Source organism: Opisthocomus hoazin, chromosome 7 (assembly GCF_030867145.1).
Source record: "Opisthocomus hoazin isolate bOpiHoa1 chromosome 7, bOpiHoa1.hap1, whole genome shotgun sequence".
NCBI classification, from domain to species: domain Eukaryota; kingdom Metazoa; phylum Chordata; class Aves; order Opisthocomiformes; family Opisthocomidae; genus Opisthocomus; species Opisthocomus hoazin.
In genome coordinates this window covers 69319399-69333917 of record NC_134420.1, presented here as the reverse complement: position 1 = coordinate 69333917, position 14519 = coordinate 69319399, and the positions used below count along the sequence as shown (strand labels likewise).

Here is a 14519-nt window from a genome sequence, read left to right as displayed (position 1 = left end):
AGAGTTTTTGTAGGTTTCATGTAACAATACGAGTTTCAGAGCTGGTCAGTTAAACAACTATTCAGCAACTCCTAAGAAAAATCAGATTTCCCTGGTAATTGCCATAACTTTGAGTTTTACTTGTTAAAATTATTTTTCTTCCCTTGTAATCTTGAAAAGCAAGCAAACAAACCCTGCCTTTCCTAAACCCCACCTGCTTGACACAAACAACACGTACTGGTACTACCTGTACCAATGAAGCTCACATAGATGAGTAAACAAATGGGGAAAAATAATTACATCCTTTTCTGTAACTTAAAAAAAAAAAAACTATTTGTGGTAGTATTATGTAAATAATTTCAAATCTTTTTTAATAGAATGAGACTGTAGTGATGTACCATGTACTTGTCAAAACTGACACGGTCTGTGCTACTTTTCTAGTCAGAATGTTCTTTTTATTTCTTTAAAATGTATATCAATTATAGTCTTTGGAGTCTGGGGAGGGGGTTTTAGGCTTTTTGGGGTCAGGGTGCAAATGACCTTAAAAATGTTATTTTTATAGTGTTAGGAAGACAGACTAGTCTCTGACATAACTAAAATGTGTACTGGCCTCAGTCTCCTTCTGTTATCATGTAATTGTCTGTCTAGACAAGTAACTTTCGATATTCGTGTGATCTTTAGATTTGAATTTGAGCTAGACATTGTCGATTTTTTCAGATGCTCCATTTTTCAGTGACTTCTTCATATGTTGTAAAACAAGTCTATAATCCAGGCTCACAGATTTCATTAACGTTTGTAAGTTTCAGGCTAATGGCTCTGGTCATTTGTGTTATGGAAGTCATTACGTTTCGGTAATGTATCAGAGATACAGGCGGAGGAAGGACTGAGGTTTGGGTTGGTCAAGGTATACCGAAAATGCATAAAAAATCATTATGACCACAGTAAAACTGCTTTTATTTTAGGAGTCACGAGTACTAAAGGACATCCAGAACATCCACTTTTAGTAGAAAATTCTACAGAGCCCATGTTTTTATCACAAATGGTAAGAAAAGTTACTGTTCCTTCCTGCAATCGCAGACTAAGAGAACAGCGTTTTTCTCAAAAAGTTGTAGCTGTAAAAGCTTAGCAAATCTTTGGCTCAGGTTCTGCACAATAACTGTGCAACTGCTTTCCTCTTGGAGTTGCTGCTAATGTGATATTAATGCTGAAGTGTTTGGAGGGGCCTTGTTTACCTGTTACATAGTAGATACCAAGGTATGTTTTTATATTTTAGCATAATTCTTCCTTTGAAAAGGTGGTTACACATGGCATGATTTTTAGTAGAAAAACCTAAACTTTCTGTAGATTGTTTTTTTCTCTTTGTGTCACAGATAATGAAATGGAGGTCCATTTATATGGAACTGTTTAATATTTACAATGAAAATGTTTATTTCCTTGCGATTTGTTGCATGTTACATACAGTGGTGACTTCTCTCTAGGGTGTCCGTACTGTGATGAGGACGCACGAGGATAAAATTAACCTGTGCTGTGAAAGTGTTGCAGCAAAGTCTCTGCATGGCTCAAAGTAGATCTAGGGAGCTGAACAAAAGTCTCAAAATGGTGGTGGAGTACTCCACCATCAAATATGGTTGAGATTTAGTATCTTAAGATTTAAGAGATTTTTACCTTCCTTACTCGCTCCTGTGACTCCTTACAGACTTTGATTGTTCGTGGATTACACTTAAAGAAAATTCAGCTGCGTCCCTTCTGTTCTGCAGTGTTACGTGTGCTTAATTCTCTGTGTATGCGTAATCCTGAATTGTTTGAGATTAGTAACTTGTATAAAAAATTAAGCACACGTAACAGTTAAATGTGTAGTTTCGCTACTCCTTTAGCCAAAAATAAGGAGAATACACTTAATTAGAATACTCAGTTTTAGTTTGAATTGTGTTTCACAGAATCACAGAATCACAGAATAGTAGGGGTTGGAAGGGACCTCGGTGGGTCACCCAGTCCAACCCTCCTGCCGAAGCAGGGTCACCCAGAGCAGGCTGCACAGGACCTTGTCCAGGCGGGTCTTGAATATCTCCAGAGAAGGAGACTCCACAGCCTCCCTGGGCAGCCTGTTCCAGTGCTCCGTCACCCTCAGAGGGAAGAAGTTCTTCCTCATGTTCAGACGGAACGTCCTGTGCCTCAGTTTGTGCCCATTGCCCCTTGTCCTGTCACTGGGCACCACTGAAAAGAGCTTGGCCCCATCCTCCTGACACCCACCCTTCAGATATTTATAAGCATTTATAAGGTCCCCTCGCAGCCTTCTCTTCTCCAGGCTGAACAAGCCCAGTTCCCTCAACCTCTCCTTGTAGGGGAGATGTTCCAGTCCCCTCATCATCCTCGTAGCCCTCCGCTGGACTCTCTCCAGTAGCTCTTCATCTTTCTTGAAGTGGGGAGCCCAGTTTCTAAGTTTTTTTTTTGTCTTGAAAATGTCATGTGAGTTCTTGACTACAAAGTCCAGATGATTCTGTGGTAGAGGTCTTAATGTGTTTTTTTCCAAGACCTTGTGTTCATGTGTGGAGATGCTGTCATTTGTGTATTCAGCAATTATATCAGCTTCTAAAATTTTGGCTGCTGATACCAGAGGCTTTGATGTATGCTTTTCTTCTCTTCCTGTTGTGAAGGATGATCCTAGAGAAGCTGCAGTACAAGAAGATCCTTCGCTGCTACTGGAAGATAGTGGAATACCTAAAGGTAAGATACACTGATGTACTGCCACAGCCCTTGTGTTTGTAACAAAGCTGATTGGAGGAAAAGGGAGTTTTAATTTTATCTTAGATATTTTTCTTCAACAGAAATTTTTCATTGAAAATATTCATTGGTTTCTTTGATAAAAAGATGTGAATTGTGATTTACGTTCTTAAATTTTGCAAATTTTACTTCAGTCTTGCTGGCATTACAGTAGTTTACGTAGCTCTTGTGATTAACCGAGAGGGACTTCTGCCAGTGCACCAGAATGCTGAGAGTCTTTTTGCTAATTGAATTCTGAAGAGAGAATCTGGGGGGAACACACCTTGTTTGCATGCATTTTCCTGTTGTAATTGTGCTACAAATGTATGTTTTTTTGCAGTCAATCTTCACAATAGAAAATGTATTTTTAATCCGTAAGAACCCAAGAAATCACATGGTCAGTGTCTTTTCCTGTAACTTCTGAATCTGCCAGTCAGTCTCAGTCAGATTTGGGGAAGTGAAGACTCTTTAATGAAGATACACTTTTTGCATGTTTCCTGGATATCTGTGGCTGTGTAGAGGAAACAAACACAAATCAATAACCCGATGTAAGGCCCCAAACCAACACTTTAGTTTCCTCTGTCATGCTCACAGAGGCGGCAGCTAGCTGGCTTATCAGCGTGTGTGTACTAGCTGTGTGTAATCGGCAGCAGAGAAACACCGCACCTGCCACGTCTTGGGTTGTTTCCTCTGCTCAGCAAACAGTGGATGAAGGAGAACCTGCAATCCTTTTAGCATAATTTGAAGCTGTTAAGAAAATCTGTTGTAATTTATGATGACTGCATGGAAATACTCATATCACAGTTCTATTTTTTTTAATTCCTTTTTTTTCAAGTTAGAATTTGCAGGGGTTTGTTGAATGGGTTGTCTGAGCTCAAGTTGCCATTTATATGGCATTTCTCCCAGATGTTATGAAGATAAGGAGTATCGTTTTCACAGCATACCAAAATAGATCTTATTGATACCGACATTCAATACCAGATAAAATTGTGTTAAATGAAGTCTACTCTTACTCTCATCATGATTTAAGTCTGTTACTTAGTGAAGAGAAGCAATTTGTTATTGCAGTAGATAATGTGGTTTGTGGAGGGAACAGATTCTTCACAGCAAAATTGTGCATGTTATTGAAGTGATGCTTTGTGTTTACCCCTGCAATTGATGTGTTGTGTCAGTTAACCCGACAAAGTATATTTTATGTCCTTCCCCACAGATGATGTTGTAATTTCTCAATATGCTACTGGGCAGAAAGAGGCTTTGAGAGCGGTGTTAAAGCAAAAGTAAGTATATGGTGGTGTTAGTGTCTCAGCTGTTCTGTTTCTGTACGGGTATACTATTTCTTCAGTTTCTGCCAAAATCCATAGCTGGTAAGGAAAAAGTATTCCTTATTGTTCTCTGTTAGTATTCGTTTTCTGTCTGTGAGGTATTTTCAGAGCTCACTGGAGTATCTTGTGTATTTTGCATATTTTTGATAATGCCTTTAGACTAATTGAATTAATGATTTCACGATACAAGCACCAGGCAAGATCTGCTCTGATAGATAGTTCATTTTATGCCAAAGCCATATAGTTTTTTTAAAGACAGATAAGGACACATGCTGTTTACCCATAGGCTGGAAGTCTTGAAGATCGGAAGTGTAGTTGGACTTTGCTACTAGTACATTGAACTTTGCAAAATACAACCTGCAAACATATTCTTTGTTGTGGTTGCATTCATCACAGGGAAATGCCTTTTATATTAGAATCTGTAACATAATCCTGAGAAATTTCTCGTGTAATGCTAAAAGACGAGAATAAAATTATTTCTTTGGTGTCAAGAGCTTCAGGAAGAAATATAAGTAGTGATATCAGTGCTACATGAGGGAAATAATTTGCTCGGAGGGGATATGGAGAAAGCAGTGCTATTTACGGGCCCTTGTTTGTTTTTATAGAACTCAAAATACTCCTGTGCTTAAGGAGGTGAAGGTACAGCTCTTAGGAAACGCCTCTGCAGAAAACAAGGAAAGTGTTTGTCATGACGCCAGGTCAGCACACAGGGAAGTTGATTCTGCAACAACCATAGCAGCAGCAACTGCTGCTGCCATTGCTACTACAGCTCCGCTTCTTAAAGTAAGTAGCTTGTGGTAATATTAGTTCTTGGTCCACTGAAGATAGTAGATGTTCCTAGCAAGCTGGAAATTGTTGGTAGTAGAGCCAGAGAGATTGAATGTGTCTGCGTACTGTTTTCTGTGTGTTAGTAATTGCAGGCTTACTGGCCAATATACCAGAGAGAACTACTCTGGATTTGGCTAAACGGACAAATGAACAGAGATCAATTGATTTATCTTTTAGAAGAATTTCATAGTATTACTAAACCACCAAACATTAGGGCTAACTAGAATTTTTGTGTTTTTTGGGAAGCAAAGCCTTCCATGATGATGGGAAGAAAGTTTTGTTCTGTTCGTGCTTGCACCTCTTTTGCAGTAAGGCTTTTTCTCTTCTTGTTTGGGTTTTTTTTTTTTTTACTTTTTTTTTTCCCTCTCAGGTTCAAAATGATTTGGAAGCAAAAGTTAACTCTGTTTCAGCATTACTTCATAAACTACAGGAGACAGACAGACAACTGCAGCGTGTTGCTGAACAGCAAACAAGTGCAAAGAGTCAACGTGAGAAGCCCCACTGTCATGAAAGAGTCAGTGAGCTTGAAAAACAAATGAATGCTTTCATGGTGCAGCGGATTCAGCATTTGGAAAAGTTACAGGAGCAACAAATGAGTATTCAGGTATCTAAGTAATAATGCAGAAGCTTTAGCTTAATAATTTCTTCTGTATTTCAATGTTAATGTTATAGTAATTTGGATTATATCTTAGTATTAGAAAGAACAAAATATCCAGTCGCAAGCACATGACCTTAGAGGTTTTTGGGAAAAGTTTTATTTCTGGTTCTGTCCTAGATATCTGCTCCCCTCCCCCCCCCAGTTTTTGTGTCTTTGGAAAGTAAATGCAAAAATGGTGGAATGTTCTCATTCCCACTAAGAAATTGTTTCGACCTTTGTTAATTGAAGAAACTTTCATTTAATACGTAGCCAGTCAGATTAAAGACCTAAGAACAGTTATAAATTGTTTCTTTGGAGAGTCCTGCATGTTTTTTGAAGGCAGAATAGTGTCCAAGCACGTGTGTGTTCTGAAGTCGTTGTAAATTACTTTTCTCTCAAATAGCATGTCAAAATGCTATTAATATGATTACATGGCAAGTATTCCTGTTTAGAGTTTTATTTGGGAGACTGATGCGTATCTCAGAAACACTTTGTAATTTTGTCTCTTAGTCTCATCTCATTAGCTCTGCAGTCAACGCGGGTGGCTTACAGCAAATTCACGGACCTGCCTCCGGTCTCATGTCAAAACAATCTGAGAAGCCGGAACAGCGACTGCTAACTAACGAAGTATCTTCATGTCAGAGAGGTGTATTTCCTGCCAGTGGTGCACATGCCCAAGGTGAAGACAAATTCTTAATATCTTACTTCCAGTGTTAGTTATGCATTAATTTTGTTTTTATTAACAGTGGATTGTACATCACATCAGTAAAGAGTAGTAAACACTTCTTCTGTATAATTGATTTTATTGCCTAATATAATACGTAACATATACCACTTATTCTAAAAATGTTTCAGTTTAAAGTGAGAGTTTGATGTTTACTAAGTACTTAGTCTGTGCCAAGAGAGGCCTAGACATCATCTAAAATAATCTTACTGAGAAATAGTCTATGGGGAAGCTTGTAATGAACCAGCTCATACTATTGTTGGGGCTTTTTTTGATCTCTTTATAATAGCACTTGTAAGTATGAAATTATCTTCTGTCTACTTTTTTAATTAGTTCTGTAATGTTTTGAATTTTTGTGAAAAATTCATAATGTTGGCATTATTTTTTCCTAGATTTTTTTCCTGTGAAGAAAATTGTTAACATTATTTAAATGCTGGTGTTTTTTTTCCCTGAAGCTTATTCAAGACAGTTTCAAAGTTGTGACGTTCATACACAAAAGTCTCCTCTGAAGACACCAGTTCCTCGGAGATGTGCTCCAGAACCTGTGCCAAAAAGTGTGACAATCTCAAAGAAAGAAAACCTTGTAACAGAAAAGGAAAATATTCCCAAATCCACAAATGAAGGTATTATGAGTAAGACACTCCTGCCCTCCACTGGCAGGAATAGTGTAGCCTGGGGATTACTTTGTGTGGTCCTCACCTATTCTGAGCTGTTGGGTTGCTGGCAATTAAATACGTATATTCAGAATATTTGGAAGTACATTTGGGAAGGGTTAATCTTGTGAATAAATCACTCCTGACTAACTTAATGACAGTACTGATCTAACCTAAAGCGTCTTGACATGATTGCTCACTGAAATATTTTCTCAGATGAAAAATTGAGTAACCTTTCATTGTCAGGTTAAAGGAAGATTATACAGAATATTGAAAAACTTGGGATCTGCTCAATGACTTAGTCATTATCATTGGTTGAATTGAATTTTTTTCACAAAAGCGTGCATTCACAGGGTCTCTAGGCCGTCATAGTGAAAATAGTATGTGTAAAGCAAAGGAAGTAATTTTGTTTTACTGCTTTTTATCAATTTAATGGCATAAAACTCAGTTTTGAAGATTTAATAAAAAAATAAAGCATCTTTTTTTTAGCTGGTTGTGTTTAGAATTGCTTGAGGATCTGAGGTTGAGGAAGAATGTTTAAAAGATCCAGCCACTGTACTCTATCACAGACGAAATGCCCATTTGTGTCTTCATCAGGTCCTTTTCACGCTGCTGCTTCTATCTGCTCTATCTTCTATTTTTTTAGCAAAGCTGTCATGTATTCCTGTTGTTCCATGGATCTGGGAATAAATGAAACGAGACAAAGGAAAAAAAAACTAATCTGTGACATTATGGCCAGAATGTTTCTCTGTGACTCAGTTAATCGCCGTCACAGTTTCATTCATCTGTTTTCTGACTTTGCTGGTGTAAAGCAGTCATAGATTCGTGTGCGTGGTTTTATGTGACTTGTCTTATCTAAGTAAATCCATCTTTTAAAATCTGAAAATTATTTTTACTGTCCTTGGTGAGTGAATAATGGTGAAATATCTGGAAAGGAAAAGAAAGTATTAAATATATTGAACAAGCTTAACTGTCTTTTTTCTGCCTTAGGTGAAGGGAGATTCCTTGAGCATATTGTGAATTCTCAAGAAATGCCACTGAGGCAAATTGAGCCTTCCAAGAAAGCAGCATTAAACAGTAATAAAATGAGCTGGCATTCTGAGAGAGACAGGTAAATAGATCTAACAATCCAAAACTGAGGATGATTTTTTGTTTGTTTTAATGAAATTAAGAAAGATGTCTTAAGAGATTGATGGTGTAACAGTTGCTGGCATGGTCCTTGACTCTGACAGAGTTGTGCTTGAAGTAAAAGCCTGGAGCACAGGTATTTCTGTGCTACTTCTGCATTTCTGTCCTGCTGAAGGTAAATGAAATCCCATTGCTAAGGTTAGTGTGTAACACCTTTCTCAGAGGTCAGTGGGTGACACTTGGAGTGCTTTTCTGTCTCCTGAGTGTATTTCTTCCGTTGCAGCAGCTTGTGGAGTAGTGTCAGGAAGTCAACTCTGCAAGCATTGTGTTAAAGTGGAATTGCCCTTGTCAGTGAGCCTCCAAGCTGCGTGCTCGTGGGAGCTGTGTGAGGGCACTTTGTGGGGAAGGTGCAGCATCCGCCTAACAATTTCTAAGCTTTAGAGTGAGTGAGGAAATGTTTCTAGCCATCCAGTCTCAAACATATTTTCCTTGGGCAATACTTGAATGTCATACTCACTAATACAGTGATAAACAGCTACATATATACTGTCTTATTTATGGTAGTATGGACAAAAATATTAATTGCTTCAAATGGAAAGGTATCTGAAGTTTAAATGTTGCTCCGTTAGATCTGAATTTTAGATGTACTTTCGCTATTTAAAATATAAGGATACAGCTCAAGGTGGTGTTAAGTGGTAAACAGAGGTAAACCAATAACCTGTCTGTAACCTCAGATGAAAAAGCAAATTCTATTTTATGTGTAAAGGTTTGGTATTCTTGCATTTTAAATTCATGCTTAGTTTCAAAGTTGGCTACTTTCTTGGGCCACATGAGGAGCCACGAGACTGTTAATCAAGAGTGTTTCTCCCATCAGGCATACTGCTTTGCATGCTGACTCATTCCCTGCTTTTGAAAGCTCCTTCCAAAATCGCAGTTCAATTGAGAAAACAGTGAAAAAAGCAGAAGATTTACTTCAAGATCTTGGCCAGTTGAGAAGAGAAATGCATGACATGCTACAGGTAAAGTCTGTGTTATCAGAATGACCAAGATTTTGAATAATAACGGGAACAAAAAGTGTGGAGAAAAACTTGGAGGTCTGGTATCGGTAAAAATGTTGTCCTTGCTTCTACCTCTGTCAAAAGACTGATGTTTGTTTACAATGACTTGAAATGTTGCAGTCCTTGTGTTTAGAAGGGCTTTGAATCTGAGTGATGTTTCAGTGAGTATGCAATGGACTAGACTGTATAGGCTCTTACTGCCACTCTACAAATATAAGACAGGTTAAAAAAAAAAGTGTTTATTTGTTTTAAGGTTTCAGATATTTTCAGTGCCTGTTTTATGCATGCTCTCTTCCTGTGGTACTAGGGCTACAGAGTTGATGTAACATTCCCATTTTGGAGAGAGCAATGTTCTGTTTATCTGCAGTTAACTTTGGGGGTGACTTAAGCTACTTCCTTTCTCATTTTGCCATTTCTTTTTGTGAAGAATGCTGTTTCTAAAGAATGACCTGGTATACATCATTGTAGTGTTTCTCACGCTAATGGTTTTGTACCTATGGTACTAGAATGGTTCTGTGCTGGCAACATGTACCTTGGGTCTGACTTTTGAAAACTGAGGCTTTATCTGTTTGTTAACCTGTTTCCATGTGGAAGCAAGGTATACCTGATCGTTTAGACTGTCTGCTGTGGTCCTCTGTTGTTGTAAGCATAACCGGTGGGAAAGAAGAAAGACTGAATATCCCCACGTCTGTGAATTGGCTTGGAACATGATAGCTCTGACCACTATAGCTAAAAACTTCATCGAGTAACATACCTTAGCATAGGCAATAGAACCGGACAAGATGCAAGAAGGAATGGCAGGTGGAAAAGGCACAGCTGACATAAATCATATGGTTTCAAGTCTCTGCTTTTCCTTATGAAAAAGGTCAACAGGAATACAGAGATGATGACTTTAGCAAGTGTGGAGTTGAGTCAATTAGATACTTAGCTATTGACTTCTCATCACTGCTTGAGAGATTTGTAGAGTGAGAAAATAAATGCTTGGGGTAAATGACTGCTAGCTTTGTTGTATGACAAATGAAAGGCCTGAATTCGCTGAGGTCGGTTCAAATGGAACAGAAGGTGGTGCTCTAGTCCAAAAGAAGTGTGCAGTCAGCTTTAGCGGTTCACAAGGAGTTCCTTGTGCCCAGTTAAATTGATCAGATACCTACTCTAGATTTTACCTTGACAGATCTGTCTTTAGATAAGTTTCAACAGCTCTTCTTCTGTTTTTTAGGAAGCAAATTCATGGAAGTCAGGCATGAATGATCTTATTAAGGTATACCTTGAATTTTTATGTTTTTTATTTTTTTTTAATACTGTAATACTCGAACGGTTTCAGATATGCTTGTAGTGAGATAACACTACAGTAACTATTGCATACCTCTATTTTTTTTAAAAAAGTTCCTATTATGTACAGATTACGTTACTTGAAGTAAGTTTTAACTTGCTCTTTGACTTGTCTTTGTCAATCTTAGTGAGCTAACTTGAGGGAATAATACAAATGTCAGGCAGAAAGCTGCTGCCTCAAACAGACATGGTGTGGACTGCTAATATAATTACCATTTCATGATCTGGGTCTAACTGGAAAAACTACATCATTTTACAGTTGATCATGTGTCTCTATTTCTTAGATTTTCTCACAAATTTCACCTGTCTTACTGAGCTAGTATTTGTCAAAAAGTTTAATTTAAAAATGAAAACCTATATGAAATTGGTAGATAATTTGGTATATTGTCCTTTGCTTACCAGGCAAAACCAAGATCATGGGATCAGCGCGTTGATTTCTTTTTTGTTATGTCCTTTGTGCTTTGGCAGTGCACCTGTTAGAACATAAACTTTCATTTAATTCTGATTTGATAAGAGTAGCCTTAAAGCCAAATCTGATTTGTGATCTGTGAGATTTTTTTCTGTTCATTCAGTTGATACTTTCATAGTCTACTCAGGTTTGAGTATTTTGTTTTTATTTGGGGGTTTGTTTTTCTTTATGTACATTCATCACTTTTTAAATATTTTGTTTCCTTTCTTGAAAATGAAGCACTCTACTTAGGGACCTCTGGGTTTTATCAGGAGTGTGAGAAGGAATGTGAGAACTGTAGTTGTATGGCTCCTTGTTTCCTGAGTTCTTGTGTCCCTTCCTTTTGTATTTAGCAGCTAATATATGCTCGATTTTTATCTCTGTGAAAGGGTTCTGCAAAGTACAAGGCGAATAGTTGCTTCATTGTTACTTATGAAAAGTGAAAATCAGTGGAAGGAGGAGAGGATCATGGTGCTGTTGAAGGGTTTATTTTATTCATGTTAAAAAAGTATATTGCTTGGTGTTTCTTGGGACAGATCTAAACTAAGTGAGTGCAAATATTTAGAGGACTTTGTTTTTTATTATGCATTTAACTATGCTTAAATACTGTTACGTGGAGAGATTTGCGTGTAATACCTACTTCATGTATCTAATTGCCATTTTTTCACTTGCTTATTTGCTTCATTAGCTTTGCTTCTCATAACATTACATCAGTTAGCATTTGAGATCTTTTGGATGTCTTTCCATTTGCTTGACTTTTAAATATGTTTGCAACATACTGAATGTTCTTGAGTAATTGAAGTTGATGATGGTACATGTGGATGGTGTTTCATATGCTGGGCCTTGGTTTGATAATAGATTAATAGGAATTCTGATCAGTGTGTAGAGAATTGAAATTACAATCTCTAATTAAAAGCTAGTGGTTCTCGTTCAATTTTAGTCAAAAACCCCTACAGTTGCATCTGATCTTCAAATACATCATCAGCTCAATAAACCATCCATCCTTCAAAATGCTAAAGTGCAAAAATCTATACTGAGGGATGCTGAAAGGATTTTAAGAGGAGTTCAAAACAATAAAAAAGTTCTTGAAGAAAATTTGGAAGCTGTTACTCGCGCAAAAGATGGGGATACCATGTATGCTTTGATTAACGCCTTGACTACAAACAGGTTAGACCCTATTCAGCGCTTTCTGTGTTGTATGTGCTCACCTTTTATCACCTCTCTCTCAATTTTTTTAATTCCATGTATTGAAGAACAAGTGCAGTTCCCCCAAAAAAGCATTTATTGACTCATTAGATGATTCTCTTGCATTTGAAATATCTTTTTTGATCTTCCTGGTATGGATTAAATTTTTTGACCAGTACCTGTTACTTCTTGGTAAATCTGAATTCTGAGACTGTATCATCTGGATAGACTGCTCTGCTGCCACTACAAGGAAGCATTTAGCTTTTTGTAGACAAACTTGCATTAATAGGAAAATTAAAGAGCAGTTTCATCATTTGGAATAGAAGAGGCTTCATAAGCCTGTAACAGTTACAGAATTAGTTGTTCTACAGCAGATCTTTGGCGTTCGAACTTTTGCATCATTACTTGTGTTAAATAATCCTTCATGAATCGTAACAAAAGTTTTCCTGTTAAAATACAACTGAGTCTTGAAAGGTAACTATTCTCTTAATGTAAAGGGTTTTTTTCAAGCATGATATCTGCTATCATTATCTGTTAGAGGAAGTGGTAATTTTTGTCATCTGCTTTTGGTCTGCCGCTTATTTGTAGGTGTTTGTAATAATGTTAGTACGTAGCGGGGGTGCTGCAGGTGGCATTGCATAAGAACAGATTTAGGTTTGGGAGACGTGGATAGGATATGCTCGATGCCTTTTGGAGACTATAGGTGTACGTAATCTTACTGTCTCTCTGTTACGGGTTTCTGTTTTTATAGTCTTTATAGGTCACTACTTTCCCAGGAACCAATTGTGTAATTTAAGAGGCACTGACCTAAAACAGTTCTGTCTTCTATTTCAGTGATGTATTGGAAGAGATTCGTATCAGAAAGACTGTGGATGAGTGGATTAAGGCAATCAGTGTAGAAATCCAGGTATGGATGGGGAAAATGAGTTCAGGTTTTTACATTGTATTTTTCCACCTTAAATTGTTCTTTCATGTCAGTAGTTAAACATGATTCACTCACAATTTGAAAACATGAGAAAACTTTATTATTACTAGCATGTAATATGCTATAATAAAATACCTCTATTTTAAAACTTCCATTGCTTAATGAAAATTACTGGTCACAGTTGCTGGCTAACATGAAAAACAGGCCATTTCTCAGAACTTCAAAGTTATCCACAGACTCTTCTGATAACCTTGAAGATAAAATCTGCTTTTATTACGTTTATGTTTTATCTTTAGACTGAAATGGCAAGAAATGATTCGGAACAAGTGAAATATGATCAAAAGGTCCCATGGATCAAGAGAGCCCAAAACATCAAGGCTATGAAGACCAATAAAGAAATTAAAGCAAAAAGTCAAAAAATCCAAGGATGCTCGACAAAGAAGCCTTTATCTGCAGCTAAGCCATTGCAGAAGCAAGCAGAAGATAACACAAGCAAACAGAGGTTTAGAACTTACTTTTCTTCTGAAAGTTTACAGAGGAAAGAAAAAAGAGTAGATGTGAGTTCCCGAGTAATTGGTTTCTTTTTTAGTAATGACTGCTATGCTTCAGGTTGCTGTAGTCATGTGAAAAATTGTTTGTATGTGTAACCATAATAATTTTACAGGAGAGTGATAGCCCTGTCCTGTGAATTTCTGTTGTCAGGATTGTTCATGTTTTCATGTGCTGTAGAAGCCTCAGCTGAGTGTGCATAGCAAGGTAGACTTCATTGTCGTGTTAGGAATTTGTCTTACCCAGTACCTGCTATTTTATTCAGCTGCTAGTAAGCTGCTTCTGTGTATTCTGTATGCATAAGTTTTCGAGTGTGCTTGCAATCTGTACTGTTTGTTGCAGAACTTCTTACTTTTTCTTCCTGTAGACTTTTGCGACACTACTGATGTGTTTAAATTTTCATACATGAAGAATTGTAAACTACTTTTTATTTTGTGTGTGTGTCAGGGAGCTGTGACTGGAAGTGCAGTGGTACAAAACGAAGACTATCTGTGCCAGGTTTATGGGAAACCAATTTACATGGGCCATCGCAGCACGCTTAAAAAAGCACCATATCTGAGATTCAACTCTCCTTCTCCCAAATCTAAACTTCAAAGACCCAAGGTGATAGAGTGTGTTAGAGGTAAGTAATTCTTGGGAACAAGGTGTTCCTTCACAGTTTTTCTATTAGAAATTCCTTGTTTAAATTAAACTATTTAATTGTAGTTCATCTGCTTTTCAGTTTAAAGCTTAAGCAACTGCAGTAGGGTTAAAAGATGCTCTTCTCAAAACTAAAAAATACCAGTAGGTTTTCAGATGTACTTAGTGTTGTCTCATTTATTGTAGATTGTCAAATTCATACTTCTTTCTAAATTTAATAAACATATGAGTATATATTTATTGTTGCCCAAGTCTTAAAGAGCTGAAGTATTTAATTTCAATTGCTGGAAGTAATGACATAAGCACCTGGAAGCTTAGTGTGTTAAAAAACTAACTCAGCTTTTGATAAAGGTTA

The 14519-nt window shown here is 37.2% G+C and overlaps 1 protein-coding gene across 11 annotated transcripts in view; it reads left to right on the top strand.

Annotated features, from left to right (window-relative positions):
- Positions 1-14519, top strand: part of KIAA0586 (KIAA0586 ortholog) — a 75524-nt gene that overhangs the window by 1170 nt on the left and 59835 nt on the right. For all 11 annotated transcript variants that reach the window (XM_075426980.1, XM_075426979.1, XM_075426977.1 and 8 more), the window contains exons 2-15: positions 942-1021; positions 2634-2703; positions 3950-4016; positions 4667-4844; positions 5260-5493; positions 6037-6205; positions 6706-6873; positions 7894-8014; positions 8906-9050; positions 10306-10347; positions 11807-12033; positions 12886-12958; positions 13273-13533; positions 13973-14147. In XM_075426980.1, coding sequence (XP_075283095.1) covers positions 942-1021; positions 2634-2703; positions 3950-4016; positions 4667-4844; positions 5260-5493; positions 6037-6205; positions 6706-6873; positions 7894-8014; positions 8906-9050; positions 10306-10347; positions 11807-12033; positions 12886-12958; positions 13273-13533; positions 13973-14147 — 2010 coding nt within the window. The remainder of the gene's footprint in view (positions 1-941; positions 1022-2633; positions 2704-3949; positions 4017-4666; positions 4845-5259; positions 5494-6036; positions 6206-6705; positions 6874-7893; positions 8015-8905; positions 9051-10305; positions 10348-11806; positions 12034-12885; positions 12959-13272; positions 13534-13972; positions 14148-14519) is intronic.